This window comes from Cebus imitator, unplaced genomic scaffold (genome assembly GCF_001604975.1).
Source record: "Cebus imitator isolate Cc_AM_T3 unplaced genomic scaffold, Cebus_imitator-1.0 Scaffold170, whole genome shotgun sequence".
In the NCBI taxonomy this organism is placed as follows: domain Eukaryota; kingdom Metazoa; phylum Chordata; class Mammalia; order Primates; family Cebidae; genus Cebus; species Cebus imitator.
In genome coordinates this window covers 306,744-323,886 of record NW_016107485.1, presented here as the reverse complement: position 1 = coordinate 323,886, position 17,143 = coordinate 306,744, and the positions used below count along the sequence as shown (strand labels likewise).

At 48.3% G+C, this 17,143-nt stretch overlaps 1 protein-coding gene across 3 annotated transcripts in view; it reads left to right on the top strand.

The window, feature by feature from the left end:
• SALL2 (spalt like transcription factor 2) overlaps positions 1–7,280 on the top strand; it is an 18,981-nt gene extending 11,701 nt beyond the window's left edge. The window contains exons 2-4 of one of the 3 annotated variants that reach the window (XM_017544497.2): positions 2,735–3,052; positions 3,173–5,562; positions 6,127–7,280. In XM_017544497.2, the coding sequence (XP_017399986.1) occupies positions 2,735–3,052; positions 3,173–5,562; positions 6,127–6,363 (2,945 nt within the window). In that variant the 3' untranslated portion in view covers positions 6,364–7,280. Of the gene's footprint in view, positions 1–1,901; positions 2,344–2,734; positions 5,563–6,126 lie in introns of those variants that run through there. The other 2 variants (XM_017544496.2, XM_017544495.2) reach the window with 2 other exon arrangements.
• Positions 7,281–17,143: the final 9,863 nt, after the last annotated feature.

The following is a 17,143-nucleotide window of genomic DNA, read 5'->3' as shown; positions in this document are numbered from 1 at the left end:
AAAAAAAAAAAGTAGAAGTTACTAATATTTTAAATAGGTTGTTTCAGCTCCCACCTCCCACAAAAAAAAGACCTCCTACCTTTGAAATATGCCACTGATATTAGCCAATATGTTAACCAATATGTTACCTCAGAAATTAATAAGATTAACAAGCAACATGGAAAACAGATCTAATTTTAGTATATGTGTATTTAAGGTTACCTTGATTATTTTACTACCGACAATGTAAATTCTCTAATTGATAAAATTCAGGACTCCGCAAACTTTAAAAGTCTCACATGTGGCTGGGTGCAGTGGCTCACACCTGTAATCCCTGCACTTTGGGAGGCTGAGGTAGGCTGATCAGTAGGCAGGCGCCTCAGGAGGCTGAGGCAGGAGAATCGCTTGAACCCCGAAGGTGGAGGTAGCAGTGAGCAGAGACCACACCATTGCACTCCAGTCTGGGTGACAGAGTGAGACTTCATCTCAAAAAAAAAAAAAAAAAAAAAGTCTCACATGTACACATTAATTTTTTAAGACTTTTTTGCTTTTTAAGAGATGAGGTCCCACTATGTTGCTGAAGCTGGAGGGCAGTGGTTATTTACAGGTGTGATCATCACTCACTGCAGCCTGAAACCCCTGGACTGAAGCAATTCTCCTGCCTCAGCCTCCCAAGTATCTGGACTACAGGTGTGCACCACCATACCTGGTTTACACATTAATATTGTCAAATTTTTCAATCTTTTGTCCCCACAATATTTTTCTGAGTAAGATAGTGCAGTTACAATATTACCACTTTATGAAGAGGGAAATGGTGGTATATCATGGTGTGACTGCCACCGTGTCTCAATTTATCAGCGAGGCAAGAATAGAACTAGGATTAGAACAATTTAGGTTTACTGATGCCCAGGGGAACTACAAAACCAAGGACTTGTGGTCACTTCCTGCATGTAAGAGAAAAAGAAAGTATTTTAGGAAGTGGGAAGCACTTTAAGACTCATTTCAAGGTAAAAAGAGAATGCAGAATACCTGGTCCAGGAAGCATTTTATCCTTTCTTATCCTCTCTGAATGGGAGGCTGCTTCTGTGATGGTGAGCAGGTGTTAGCTATTTCTAAGCATTCAAACCAGGCTGGAGCTGAAAAGGCTTTAGACACTGAGGGCTGCCTGGAAGCTCCTACCTCATTGTTTCAAGAGGGCTCCCCTCCCCCCAGGTTAGAGCTGGGTGGGCCTCCGTAGGCCTCGGCTGGCTAGCGTCTCCCCAAACCCACCGTCTTTAATAGTGACAGTGTGAGGAATGTTGCAAGACAAGAATAGAGGAGAAAGAGGGTAGGAAAGAGGGTACCAAATAGGAGATGGCTTATTAAATAAGCATGGACTCTATAAATTAGGTGTTGTGTAGGCCGGGCGATCTGCAGAGTAGCCTGCATTCAGCTATTATTCTGGGGGAGGAAGGGCGGGCAGTGAAGGGGCTTAGTGTTCCGCAGAGTCCTGAAATGACTTCCTGGGAAATTCTACCTTGCAGCCGCCCACCCTGAGAAACTTCTTTTGTGGAGAGGAATGGGGGTAGGGTGGGAATAGGAGTGAGAAAGACGGGACAAAACTTGGAGTATTTTGGGGTGTGTGTGCTGGTGAAGGGTGGATGTTCTGGGCTCCCCCTTTTCCTCTGGCCCTCAGACCTCTGAGGAGATCAGACAACCCTCTCTGGAATCCACGTTTTCCAAGCTCAGCGGATCCTTTATCCAAAGAAAAATAAGAGAAGCCTATCGCCTTGCTCTATTGAGCAGGGCTGCGTTTCCCACTGTGCCCCTAGAGCTTAGGAGGGGAGGGCGGGGGGAGGAGGGTAGGCCTGGGCAAAGGCATCTGCAGATGGGGGGAGCCGGCCAGGGACCGAGAAAGGTGGACCCCCGCAGTGCTTCACCGCACCTGTCACTGCGCCTCCGGAAACTCTCCCGAGCTCTGGGCTCCCGCCCCCATGACCCCTGCTTGCGCTCCTGTCTCCCGCCTCCTCTAGCTCCCGCCTCCCTCCCCAGCAGCTCCTCCCCATAAACTCCCCTCCTCATCAGCTCCTCCCAGGTCTCCCCTCTCCCCGCTTTCTCGCTCCAGCTCCTCCCCGCCTCCTCGTTCCCCTCCCCCTCCGCCGCTGCTCCCTGCCCCCGCCGTCGCCGCGGATCTCCGTCTCCGCAGTCTGGGCCGCTGGGTGCAGACGCTGCCGCAGACCCAGCGGCCACCGCCGCCTCCCTCAATCCCAATATCCATTGTCTCCCACCCCACCTGGCCCTCCACTTCCCTCACAACCATGGCGCACGAATCCGGGAGGAGCTCTCGTCTTGGGGTGCCCTGCGGGGAGCTGGCAGAGCTTGGAGGTGCGGTAGGGCCGGGCTGGGCAGGGGTGGGGGCGGAGGGGATGCACACGGCGGTGAAGACTTTCGGTGGGCGGGAGAAAATGCATGATTCTTTGCAATAGGCCCCTGGCCTCACACCTATTCCTTGAACTCGCTGGTGCCCCGGGGAAGGGAGGGTGACTGAGGAGGGGAGTAGCGTGTGCGTGCCTCCCTCCTCTGCGCCCCCAACCCTGCCCCATGCCGGGTTGTCTCCTGTCCACACTGATCAGGCCTGAGCTCTAGCCTTCATGGCCTGATGGTGAGCTCATCTCCCCACCCCCAACTAGCAGTTACTGGGCTCCTTGTTAATTAGAGCTCGGCATACCCAACCCAACTGCGCCACCCACGCTCTCTCTCCTTGTCTTCTCCCCAGGTGATGCTAGCGAGGAGGATCACCCCCAAGTCTGTGCCAAGTGCTGCGCACAATTCACTGACCCAACTGAATTCCTCGCCCACCAGAACGCATGTTCTACTGACCCTCCTGTAATGGTGATAATTGGGGGCCAGGAGAACCCCAACAGCTCTTCGGCCTCCTCCGAACCCCGGCCTGAGGGTCACAATAATCCTCAGGTCATGGACACAGAGCATAGCAACCCCCCAGATTCTGGGTCCTCCATGCCCACGGATCCCACCTGGGGCCCAGAGAGGAGAGCAGAGGAGCCTTCGGGGCATTTCCTGGTCGCTGCCACAGGTACAGCGGCTGGGGGAGGTGGGGGCCTGATCTTGGCCAGTCCAAAGCTGGGAGCAACCCCATTACCTCCAGAATCGACCCCTGTACCCCCTCCTCCTCCACCACCCCCTCCGCCCCCAGGTGTAGGCAGCGGCCACTTGAACATCCCCCTGATCCTAGAAGAGCTACGGGTGCTACAGCAGCGGCAGATCCATCAGATGCAGATGACTGAGCAAATCTGCAGGCAGGTGCTGTTGCTTGGCTCCTTAGGTCAGACGGTGGGTGCCCCTGCCAGTCCCTCAGAGCTACCTGGGACAGGGACTGCCTCTTCCACCAAGCCCCTACTACCCCTCTTCAGCCCCATCAAACCTGTCCAAACCAGCAAGACACTGGCATCTTCCTCCACCTCCTCCTCCTCCTCTTCCTCTTCGGGAGCAGAAACGCCTAAGCAGGCGTTCTTCCACCTTTACCACCCACTGGGGTCACAGCATCCTTTTTCTGCTGGAGGGGTTGGGCGAAGCCACAAACCCACCCCCGCCCCCTCCCCAGCCTTGCCAGGCAGCACAGATCAGCTGATTGCCTCACCTCATCTGGCATTCCCAAGTACCACGGGACTACTGGCAGCACAGTGTCTTGGGGCAGCCCGAGGCCTTGAGGCCACTGCCTCCCCAGGGCTCCTGAAGCCAAAGAATGGAAGTGGTGAGCTGGGCTATGCAGAAGTGATGGGTCCCTTGGAGAAGCCTGGTGGAAGGCACAAATGCCGCTTCTGCGCCAAAGTATTTGGCAGTGACAGTGCCCTGCAGATCCACCTTCGTTCCCACACAGGTGAGAGACCCTATAAGTGCAACGTCTGTGGAAACCGCTTTACCACCCGTGGCAACCTCAAAGTGCATTTCCACCGGCATCGTGAGAAGTACCCACATGTGCAGATGAACCCACACCCAGTACCAGAGCACCTAGACTATGTCATCACCAGCAGTGGCTTGCCTTATGGTATGTCTGTGCCACCAGAGAAGGCTGAGGAGGAAGCAGCCACTCCAGGTGGAGGTGTTGAGCGCAAGCCCCTGGTGGCCTCCACCACAGCACTCAGTGCCACAGAGAGCCTGACTCTGCTCTCCACCAGTGCAGGCACAGCCACTGCCCCAGGACTCCCTGCTTTCAATAAGTTTGTGCTCATGAAAGCAGTGGAACCCAAGAATAAAGCTGATGAAAACACCCCCCCAGGGAGTGAGGGCTCAGCCATCAGTGGAGTGGCAGAAAGTAGTACAGCCACTCGCATGCAGCTAAGTAAGTTGGTGACTTCACTACCAAGCTGGGCACTGCTTACCAACCACTTCAAGTCCACTGGCAGCTTCCCCTTCCCCTATGTGCTAGAGCCCTTGGGGGCCTCACCCTCTGAGACATCAAAGCTGCAGCAACTGGTAGAAAAAATTGACCGACAAGGAGCCGTGGCAGTGACCTCAACTGCCTCAGGAGCCCCCACCACCTCTGCCCCTGCACCTTCATCCTCAGCCTCTTCTGGACCTAACCAGTGTGTCATCTGTCTCCGGGTGCTTAGCTGTCCTCGGGCCCTCCGCCTTCATTATGGCCAACATGGAGGTGAGAGGCCCTTCAAATGCAAAGTGTGTGGCCGAGCCTTCTCCACCAGGGGTAATCTTCGTGCACATTTCGTGGGCCACAAGGCCAGTCCAGCTGCCCGGGCACAGAACTCCTGCCCCATCTGCCAGAAGAAGTTCACCAATGCTGTCACTCTGCAGCAACATGTTCGGATGCACCTGGGAGGCCAGATCCCCAACGGTGGTACTGTACTCCCTGAAGGTGGACGAGCTGCCCAGGAGAATGGCTCCGAGCAATCTACAGTCTCTGGGGCAGGGAGCTTCCCCCAGCAGCAGTCCCAGCAGCCATCACCAGAAGAGGAGTTGTCTGAGGAGGAGGAAGAGGAGGATGAGGAAGAAGAGGAAGATGTGACTGATGAAGATTCCCTAGCAGGGAGAGGCTCAGAGAGTGGAGGTGAGAAGGCAATATCAGTGAGAGGTGATTCAGAAGAGGCATCTGGGCCAGAGGAGGAGGTGGGGACAGTGTCAGCAGCAGCCACAGCTGGGAAGGAGATGGACAGTAATGAGAAAGCTACTCAACAGTCTTCTCTGCCACCACTACCAGCACCTGACAGCCTGGATCAGCCTCAGCCAATGGAGCAGGGAAGCCGTGATGTTTCAGGAGGCAAGGAAGAGGGGGGCAAACCAGAGAGAAGCTCAAGCCCAGCATCAGCACTCACCCCAGAAGGGGAAGGCACCAGCGTGACCTTGGTGGAGGAGCTAAGTCTGCAGGAGGCAATGAGAAAGGAGCCAGGAGAGAGCAGTGGCAGAAAGGCCTGCGAAGTATGTGGCCAGGCCTTTCCCTCCCAGACAGCTCTGGAGGAGCATCAGAAGACCCACCCCAAGGAGGGGCCGCTCTTCACTTGTGTTTTCTGCAGGCAGGGCTTTCTTGAGCGGGCTACCCTCAAGAAGCATATGCTACTGACACACCACCAGGTACAGCCCTTTGCCCCTCATGGCCCTCAGAATATTGCTGCTCTGTCTTTAGTCCCTGGCTGTTCACCTTCCATCACCTCCCCAGGGCTCTCCCCTTTTTCCCGAAAAGACGACCCCACGATTCCATGAGTCTGTTTTTCTGTACCTGCTCCTCTTTGTCCCACAGAGCAGAAACAGCTTCCTAGAAGGACCTCCCAGATTTATGAGCCCTGATTTTGTCTTTTTCTCTAAATTCTTAACATGATATGTCCCTAGTGGCTTTTCTCTAGTCCCTGAGCTTGGAAATTACTGTGCTTACAAGGGAATGTCCCCCTAAGGAATTTTTCTTCCCTCCTCTTTCTTTGTACCTGAGGAAAATATATTCCCTGCAGCTTTCTCAAGGGGAACCCTCTTCCCCCTCCTCTTTCCCTCTCCCTTTCCCTTTGGCAAGTGCACCTGAGCACCTACAGTTGGAATTGCAGCCTAGCCCAAAAGGGCTGGCAGCTGTCTCTGGAGGGCCCAATGCCACTCCTCTGGGGTGACCTTTCTGCTCAGCTGGTGGGTGTGGGTCCCCTATCTTTCTAGAACCAGTACGTGGCATTCCTGTTAAGTTGCCTGCCCATGAAGCCCTGGAATTCCAGCTCCACCTCCACTACCACTCCAAGCCCGGCCCCACCAGTGCTGTTTGGCCTAGGAACTGTGGCTGGGAAGGTGCCTCCAACAATGGGATCCAGGGAGGCCAAGGAGAAGACAACCCCGCTCCTATTTCAGCCTCCTGCATCCAAGGCAGTGCCTGAGAGGCCCATCGTAGACAAGAAGTAGCAAACCGTACATCCCTTCTCCCTCCCTCTGCTCCAGAAGGTGCCGGTACCAAAGATGCTCCAGTAATTAGTGACATAACCCTAGCAAGTAGGGAGAAATGAAGGGTGCAGGACAATTTTCCCAGTAAATCCCTTGATGGTCACATTAAGGCAAAGGTGTTGGGTGTGCCAAGACTTCTCCATCATGGCCTCTCAAAGCTGGGAAAAAATTTTTTTTTCTTTATTTGCCAAGAGCTCTTCCAGAAGATATTTGGGAAACGTGAAGTTAATTCATATCTTTAAGGAGCATTGTTGGTCAGCATGGTTGATGAAGTAATGATGAGAGAGTTAAGGAATGTTGCTAAAACAGGACTTGCTGGCACCTATGTGACTAAGAAAGGTACATGATATAAGGGAAAGGGCCTCAAATTCTTGTGAATGTGGGCATTCTGGGTAATATTCTTTTGGGCTAATAGTGGACATAATGTGCAGAGGTGTACCAGGGATCATCGGGGATTTCCTAGCACTAGTATGCTTCTAGTTTTACATAGCTCCCTCCTTTATTCCCTGGCCCCTTGTATTTTCCTTATCTTCCTCTTTCAAGACCCCTATCCTCCCCATTTTGCCTATCCATAGGCTAGGGCTTGTGTCTTTGCCATTGTCTGGTTCTTAGAGTCCCAGACTTTGGGAGACCAGCTCCAGGTGGTGTCCTCCCTGCCTCTCTGTCTTGTAATGAGATGTAGTATTTACTCTTAACATAGGATCATTTGGAACGGGAGTTCTGAGGAGGAGAGAGCGAGGGTTTGCGACTGACTGACTTGAACGATGGCTTCTCCTCAAGCTGTAGGCTCCAGAGCTTCCTAACATAGTAAAATGTCAAGAACAGGCAGGGGAGATATTAGTGTCTTTCCCTCTATCATTAAAGGTGTTTTAACCAAATATTTATGTGTTTCTCCTTATTTCATGATTACATAGCCAGCTGGGGTGTGATATGGGCATTCTCCAACATTGAGATTCCCTTCCCACCTACATCTCCTGCCAAAGCTGAACATATGGTGTTGAAATCTTTACTTTATTCAGCCTTGTCCTAAGACAACCTTCAGTTAATGTAACTTCCCTGTGGAAATTTCTCCCTGTGGAGTTGGTATTCCCAAAAGGTAGGCATTTGCCCACTGTGTCCAGTCATTGTCTGGATTTTCTCTACCGAGAACCTTCCATCACTAGGCTTTTGTGTGGGTTTTGTTTGGGGGTTGGAAACTTTCTTTTCGGTCTTTCTCAAACCACAGATCAGCCTTCTGACATCAGTGAATCTGTAGAACCAAGGTGAATTAAATATGATCTTTGAGTTCTGATGTCATAATCAGAAAGAAAAAAGATGTGATTCAAGCTTAAAAGTTTCTACCAACAAGACAAAGGAGGATTCTTAGTATTAAGAATGCAGAGGAAGCACATAGGGGTGGGGATAAATAAAACATGTTTTAATTTTGTGTGTGTGTGTGCCAGTCACAGTGGCTCATGCCTGTAATCTCAACATTTTGGGAGGTCTAGGCAGGTAGATGTTTGAGACCAGCCTGGGCAACATGGTAAAACACTGCCTCTACAAAAACAAAAATTAGCTGGGTATGGTGGTGTACAACTATGGTCTCCGCTAAACAGGAGTCTGAGGTGGGAAGATCACCTGAGTCCGAGGAGCTTGGTTTGTAAGATTATAATATCATTAACTCTTAGTGCTAAAAGGATGGAACTGGTAAAATGATTTGACCAAAGTCACTCAGTGGCAAAGTTGGATTAAGAGCCCAAGTATGAAAAAAAAAAAAAAAGAGCCCAAGTATGGTCAGGCATAGTGGCTCACACCTGTAATCCTAGCACTTCGGGAAGCCAATCCGGGTGGGATCACTGGAGCCCAAGAGGTCAAGACATGCTTGGACAACAAAGTGAGACCCTGTCTGTGCAAAAAATAATTAGCTGGCTGGGTGAGGTGGCTAACGCTTGTAATCCCTGCACTTTGGGAGGCCAAGGCAGGCGGAATCACCTGAGGTCAGGAGTTCAAGACCAGCCTGACCAACAGGATGAAATCCCATCTCTACTAAAAATACAAAAAATTGCCGGGCACAGTGGCTCAAGCCTGTAATCCCAGCACTTTGGGAGGCCAAGGCGGGTGGATCACAACGTCAAGAGATTGAGACCATCCTGGTCAACATGGTGAAACCCCGTCTCTACTAAAAATACAAAAAATTAGCTGGGCATGGTGGCACGTGCCTGTAATCCCAGCTACTCGGTAGGCTGAGGCAGGAGAATTGCCTGAACCCAGGAGGCGGAGGTTGCGGTGAGCCGAGATCGCGCCATTGCACTCCACCCTGGGTAACAAGAGCGAAACTCCATCTCAAGAAAAAAAAATTCAAAAAATTAGCTGGGTGTGGTAGTATGTGCCTGTAATCCCAGTTATTCAGGAGGCTGAGGCAGGAGAATTGCTTGAACCTGGGAGGCGAAGGTTGCAGTAAGCCAAGATTGTGCCACTGCACTCCAGTCTGGGCAACAAGAACAAAACTCTGTCTCAAAAAAATAATAATAATTAGCTGAGCATGGTGGCAAGCACCTGTAGTCCCAGCTACTCCACTGTACTTTCAGCTACTCGAGGGGCTGAGGTGGGAGATGGAGGCTGCAATGAGCTATAATAGCATCACGGCACTCCAGCCTGGGTGACACAGTGAGACTCTGTCTCAAAACAAACAACCAAAAAAAATCAACCCAGCTAGGCAGAATTCCAGTCATTGCACTACTTTCACTGATCAGAGATGGCACTTGCTTCCTGCCACATTGTTTAAGACTCTGGAGGCTGGGCACAGTGGCTCATGCCTGTAATCCCAGCACTTTGGGAAGCCAATGCAGATGGATCACAAGGTCAGGAGATTGAGACCATCCTGGCTAACACGGTGAAATATAAAAATATAAAAAATTGCCAACTTCCCTGGCCCCTTTCCCCAGGACCATGGAACCTTACCCGAGAGTTAAATAAATAGGCAATTAATTAAAAAAAAAAATTAGCCAGGTGTGGTGGCAGGCACCTGTAGTCCCAGCTACTCTAGAGGCTGACGCAGGAGAATTGCCTGAACCCAGAAGGCGGAGGTTGCAGTGAGCCGAGATTGCTACACCCCAGCCTGGGCGACAGAGTGAGACTCCACCTCAAAAAAAAAAAAAAAAAAAAGAGACTGGATGTGAGGCTGCCTGTAAGAAGAGAAAGAGATGAGTAAACCTATTCCTTTTTGGGGGCAGGAGGTGGGGGAGGGACAGAGTCTTAGGGTCTTAACTCTGTCACCAAGGCTGGGGGTACAATGGCGTGATAACAGTTCACTGCAGCCTCGACTTCCCAGGCTCCCATCTCAGCCTCTCAGGGAGCTGGGACTATAGGTGTGCCCCACCATGACCAGCTAATTTTTTGGTATTTTCTGTAGACACAAGATTTCACCATGTTGGCCAGGCTGGTCTCAAACTCCTGGGCTCAAATGTTCTGCCTGCCTCAGCTTCTCAAAATGCTGGGATTACAGTCATGAGCCACTGCACCGGGTGTAAACCTATTCTTAATTTAAGATAAAGAACCAATGTTTAATTCTAGCTGCCCCCACCAGAGCAGTACAAGCCCCCTTTAAAATGTAACTGGTGAATAGGAACACATGGGAATCTTTAATTTCTGGCAAAGCTTTGTAGATCTGCTTTTTCTCTCAGCCTGTGGAAGGAGGTGGGTCACCAGTCCTTCCATCCCCTTAACCTCTCCCACCCCCACTGGACACAGATAATGCCATTTAACTAATTAAACCAGACTTGCCCTCTCTTTAGGTGCCAGTTCCCATTATGGTAACAGCTGTCAGTGAGGCTTCTATTGATGGATACTTCCTTGGGCAGGCCAGCCCTAAGCCTGAATCTCCACCCCCCTTTTCAGAGCTCTATTTTCTCTCTGCCTCCTTTTCATTCCTTTCCCTCTCCTCTCCTGCTTTTTCTCCTTTCATTGACCTCCTCTTACTTGATAGCTTTGATTTCTATTTCTTTTCTTCCTTCATCCCTAATTTATTCTTTCTCTTCTTAGTGCCTTTAATTTCTTCCTTCTTACAACTGACCGTATCTCTACATTCAGCCCCACCATTTCCTACTCTCAGTAACTTTTTGCTGGACAATTTTTTTGGAAGTTGAATTAAGGCTAACCTGCAGGAATGAGTATGTGAATAAATGCAGCGTGTAAAACACTTATTTTACATGACACAGAGGATCTAGTTCAAACTGGATGAATAAGTCATTGCTATTATAAGAAGCAAGAGACAACTTCTTTGCTCATTCGTTTAGTTGACTTTTGAGGATTTACTTTGTTTCAGAGACCAAGTGTTTTTAATTCCTAGTCAAAATAATTTTTAGGCCAGGCACAGTGGCTCAGGCCTGTAATCCCAGCACTTTGGGAGGCCGAAGCAGGCAGGAGTTCAAGACAGGAGTCTAAACTGAACCTGAGGTCAGGAGTTCGAGACAAGCCTGGCCAACATCTCTACTAAAAATACAAAAATTAGCTGGGCGGTAGTGGCCTGTAATCCCAGCTACTCGGGAAGCTGAGGTAGGAGAATTGCATGAATCCCTTGAACCTGGGAGGCAGAGGTTGCAGTCAGCCAACATTATGCCACTGCACTCCAGCCTGGGTGATGGAGACTCTGTCTCAAGAAAAAAAATTTTTTTTTAAAATGAGACCAAGTGCTGGTTAGGTATAAAGATAAATACTGTCATCCCTCAATTAATAACCGGGACACATTCCAAGAAATGTATCATTAGGTAATTTTGTTGTTGTGCAAACCTCATAGAGTGTACTTACACAAACCAAGATGGTAGAGCCTACTACACACCTAGATTATATGACATAGCCTATTGATCCTAGGCAACAAACCTGTACAACATATTACCGTACTAAATACTGTAGCCAATTGTAGCGCAATGGTATTTGTGTATCTAGACATACAAAAGGTACAGTAAAAATACAATAGGAAAAATTAAAAACTGGTACACCTATATAGGGCACTTTCTGTGAATAGATTTGCAGGACTGGAGGTGGCTGTGGGTGAGTCAGTGAGTGCATTGTAAGTGAACGTGAAGGTCTAAGACATTACTATAAACTTTGTGAACGTGAAAGTCTAGGACATTACTATAAACTTTGTAAACACTGTATGCTTAGACTACATTAATTTTTTTTTTTTTTTTAAGATGGGGTTTCACCATGATGGCCAGGCTGCTCTTGAACTCCTGACCTCAGGTGATCCACCCACCTTGGCCTCCCAAAGTGCTAGGATTACAGGCATGAGCCACCACACCCGGCCGACTACACTAAATTTATTTAAAACAAAGTAACTGTGCTACAACATTACAGCAACTATAACATCACTAGGTGATAGGAATTTTTTGGCTCCCTTATGATCTTATGGAACCATTGTTGTGCATGTGGTCTATAGGTGACCAAAACATCATTATGTGATGTTTGACTGTAAGAGAAGCTTCTGTAGGAGAGCTCAGTCTCAGGGAAAAATGTAAACAGATACTTTTTTTTTTAAGACGCAGGGTCTCAGTATTGTACATGCTGGACTCCAACTCCTTGGTTCAACTGATCTTCCCATCTCAGCCTCCTGGAACTACAGGCACACAGTATGGTGCTTATCTTTAAACAAACACTTTTATTTGGGGTTAACAGAAACTATGACAGAAATGTACAATGTTCTGTGGAATCCGAGCGGGAATTCAAACTCGTAATTCAAAAATGAAGAAGGGAAAGGGAACATACAATTCTCTTGAATTCTGCTTTCACAATAACCACTCTCAAGTATATTAACTCAGTCTATACAACTTAGGAACCAATGCAGTTGCCATTTAAGAACCTACGAAAGGGCAGGCGCAGTGGCTCATGCCTGTAATCCCAGCACTTTGGAAGGCTGAGGCAGGTAGATCACCTGAGGTCAGGAGTTCGAAACCAGTCTGGGCAACGTGGTGAAACGCTGTCCCTACTAAAAATACAAAATTAGCCAGATGTGGTGGCATATGCCTGTAATCCCAACTACTCAGGAGACTGAGGCAGGAGAATCGCTTGAGCCCAAGAGGCGGAGGTTTTGGTGAGCCAAGATCGTGCCATTGCACTCCAGCCTGGGCAACAAGATAGAAACTTTGTCTCTAAATAAATAAATAAATAAATAGGCTGGACGCAGTGGCTCACACCTGTAATCCTAGCACTTTGGGAGGCAGAAGTGGGTGGATCACCTGAGGCTAGGAGTTCGAGACCAGCCTGGCCAACATGGTGAAACCCCGTCTCTACTGAAAAAAAAAAAAAAAAAAAAAATTAGCCGGCTGTGGTGGCAGGTGCCTGTAATCCCAGCTACTCAAGAGGGTGAGGCAGGAGAATCACTTGAACCCAGGAGGCAGAGGTTGCAGTGAGCCGAGATCACACCATTGCACTCCAGCCAAGGGGAAAAGAGTGAGATGTCATCTCAAAAATAAATAAATAAAGAAATAAAAATATGCAAATTAGCTGGGCACAGTGGCAGGTACCTGTAATCCCAGCTACTCGGGAGGCTGAGGCAAGAGAATTGCTTAAACTCAGAGGCAGAGGTTGCAGTGAGTTGAGATTGTCCCATTGTACTCCAGCCTGGGAAACAGAGCAAGACTTACTCTCAAAAAAAAAAAAAAAGAAACTATATAAGATCCATCATACTCTATTTGGCAGATACAGAGATGGGCTGCTTTTGAGATGTCCCTTCAAGAAAGAACTATCTAGCTATAAGGAGCCTGGTTAGCTGACAACCTCCAGCTATACTGCTTTTCTCCAATCCTTGGCCCAAAACTGAGCAAGGTACAAGGGCTTAGCCATTGGAACACAGCATTCTAATGAACAATCTTTGCTCTGTTATTTCCCGTTGGACTGATAGAGACTTTATCAAGTCTGCATTGTGGTCTGACAGCTCTCCCTAATCAATTCCACTTCCCCTTTCCCTCGCTGCCTTTCCTTATACCAGGGTTACTCTCCAGTAAAACTTTCGTACTCTTAATTCTGTCCCAGCATCTGTTTCTCAGAGAATTCAACCTGTGTCAACCCTAAACAAGGCCCAGAATTTATTGACACATTCTCATTTCTCAGAAACTCCTGTACCTGTAACTTTGGTTATCGTCCCTGCAACTTCTTAGTCAATCAACAAACACTTGTCTTCTGATCCCCAAAACAGATTTCACTAGTCTTATTCTCAATTAGACCCAACTTTGATGACTTTCCTTTACATTTCCTTTTTTCTTTTTTTTTTGAGATGGAGTTTCACTCTTTTTGCCCAGGAGTGCAACGGCACGATCTTGGCTCACTGCAACCTCCGCCTCCCAAGTTCAAGTGATTCTCCTGCCTCAGCCTCCTGAGTAGCTGGGATTACAAGTGTGCGCCACCCAACCTAGCTATTTTTATATTTTTAGTAGAGATGGGGTTTCTCCATGTTGTTCAGGCTGGTCTCGAACCCCCGACTTCAGGCGATCCGCCCACCTTGGCCTCCCAAAGTGCTGAGATTACAGGCGTGAGCCACCGTGCCCAGCTTCCTTATCTATTCTAGCATTTAATAACAGTAGGTTGACTCATCCTAGTGGACATTCTGTTTTTAGTCAGATATTAACAAGACTTGAGGAAAAACAGTTCATCCAAAGAATCAAGTAAAAAGTGAGGGGCTGGGCACAGTGGCTTTCGCCTGTAATCCCAGGACTCTGGGAGGCCGAGGTGGGCGGATCACGTGGTCAGGAGTTCGAGACCAGCCTGGCCAACATAGTGAAACCCCGTCTTTGCTAAAAATATAAAAACTAGCCGGGCATGGTGGCAGGCACCTGTAGTCCCAGCTATCTGAAAGGCTGGGGTAGAAGAATCTCTTGAACCTGGGAAGCAGAGGTTGTAGTGAGGCGAGATCATGCAACTGCACTCTAGCCTGGGCAACAGAGTAAGACTCCCTCTCAAAACAAACAAACAAAAAGCCAGTGAAGTATTCGGTTAGTACTGTATTTTAGATGGAGTCTTAGGATGTTGTCCAGGTTGGTCTTGAACTCCTGAGTTCAACAGATTCTCCCACCTCAGCCTCCAAAGCATTTGGGATTACAGGCACACACCACAGCACACAGCCAATTACTGTCTTATTTATTTTATTTTATTTAAGACGGGGTTTCACCATGTTGGTCAGGCGGTCTTGAACTCCTGACCTCAGGTGATCTGCCCACCTTGGCCTCCAAAGTGCTTGGATTACAGGCATGAGCCATCAGCCAATTACTGTCTTAATACTTACCTATTTGCTTATGATTCCATGGAGTGCCTGGTAGGATGGCTTATCTATGTTCCATTTGGTGAGGACTGGGCTCACTCAGGCAGCTTTGATTTGGACTGGAGGAGTCAAGATGGCCTCACTCACTTCTGGCTACTTGGATGGCTGGCTGGAATGCTGAACCCTCACTCCTTACCATCCTTCATCCTCCAGGGTCTCTCTTTACAAGTGGTCTATCAGGGTAACTGGACTTCCGTGAAGTCCCAGGGTTCCAAGAGGGCAGAAACAGAAGCTGTGGCAGCACATTTGGAGGTCCCTCGATCTGTCTCTTGCTTCAACAGTGTTTAGATGGAAGAGACCCAGGGACTCCCTCTCAAAAATAAGAAACAAAACAAAACAACACCCCAGAAGCTGTAATGCCTCTTTTTTTTTTTTTTTTTTGATGGAGTTTCGCTCTTGTTACCCAGGCTGGAGTGCAATGGCGCGATCTCGGCTCACCGCAACCTCCGCCTCCTGGGTTCAGGCAATTCTCCTGCCTCAGCCTCCTGAGTAGCTGGGACTACAGGCACGCACCACCATGCCCAGCTAATTTTTTTTGTAGTTTTAGTAGAGACGGGGTTTCACCGTGTTGACCAGGATGGTCTCGATCTCTTGACCTCGTGATCCACCCGCCTCGGCCTCCCAAAGTGCTGGGATTACAGGCGTGAGCCACCACGCCCGGCCTAGCTGTAATGCCTCTTAAGGTTAGGCTTTGGAACTCAGGGAATATCACTTCTGCCACATTCTTTTGGTGAAAGCTAGTCAGAAGCCTAGCTCAGATTCAAGAGGAGGGGAAATAAGCTTTATTTATTGATTGAAAAGGGGCAAAATCACAGTGCCTAAAGGCATGAGAATGGGAGGCATTGTTGTAGCCAACTCTGGAAGCAATCTACCATAGCAGATATGAGGAGAAGTTGAGAAGTGTAACGCATGCAGCACCCATCTGCTCAAAATTAGGCTTACACTCTGTTTTGACTAGAAGTCTGCATTTTCCCTCCTCCTCCACCTTTGTGTACTGCTGAGGACTGTGGGATGACAAGAAAGCAATGTCTTTCTTTCGAGCAGCAAACTGGTCAAGAGGAGTTTAAACAGAATCTCTCTGTAAGAAGATCATGCTAAGAGGCCTTCCTCTACTTCTAAAATTTGCCCAATATACCATTGTAGTAATTTACCCAGAGTTAATATGAAGGCAAAGACTTCTGGGAGCTGACCTTGATTTGATTGACTTTCAGGAGTACTTGTGCTACTTCTTTGTATTCTGTATGTGAGAGGTGGCAATCCAAATCTTAGGTATCACAAATTCTTTTTATTGTTTGTTTTCTTTTTATGAGATGGAGTCTTGTTCTTGTTGGCCAGGCTGGAGTGCAATGGCGCGATCTCGGCTCACTGCAACCTCCACCTCCCAGGTTCAAGTGATTCTTCTGCCTCAGGCTCCCCAGTAGCTGGGATTACAGGCATGCGCCACAACACCCACACATTTTTTTTTTTGTATTTTTAGTAGAGATGGGGTTTCATAGCATTAGCCAGGCTGGTCTCAAACTCCCAGCCTCAAGTGATCCACTCACCTTGGCCTCCCAAAGTACTGGGATTACAGGTGTAAACCACCGGGCCTGGCAGGTTTCACAAATTCTATCAGAGATTGAATCTCTTCCACTAGAAAATCCTTGCTTTCCTAAACAAAAATGCCCACATTTAGAGGCTTGACCTTTGAAATCCTGTCTTTAATATGAATCAACTTTCATCTTCTGTGAGGCTATGTCCAGTACTCTTTCCCCACCAAGATTATTTAACCTTATTGCTATATAATCTATACATTTCATTTCTGGGTGTTAAGGACTTTCAAAGAATATTGATTTCATTAAGGAAAGAACCACATTTGTGAAAAATTAACTCTTAACAGTGCTATACTACTTCAATAAAAGGATTATGTCATTTCAGTAATAATACATATGTCTAAACATAGGGTCACATAGGATACAGCCCAAATGAAAGAAAAAAAGCAAAAAGAGCCTATTGGCAACCTTCCTGAGAGCAACTGTGAGACCCAGGTTATTAAAGGAAGCAAAAATCCTTGGGTAGAGCAGTGTACTTGAGTAATGTTCCATGACTTCACATCAGCCAACTCCCTTGAGTATTTCAGTAGAGAAAATTTTTTTTTTTTTTTGGAAACAGAATCTCACACTGTCACCCATGTTGAAATGCAGTGACATGATCATAGCTCACGGCAGCCTCAAATTCTTGGCTCAAGCAATCCTCCCACCTCAGCCTCCCAAGTACAATAAGTGTGTGTAACCACACTTGGGTAAATATTTTTTTTTTTGAGACGGAGTTTCGCTCTTGTTACCCAGGCTGGAGTGCAATGGCGCGATCTCAGCTCACCGCAACCTCCGCCTCCTGGGTTCAGGCAATTCTCCTGCCTCAGCCTCCTGAGCAGCTGGGATTATAGGCACGCGCCACCATGCCCAGCTAATT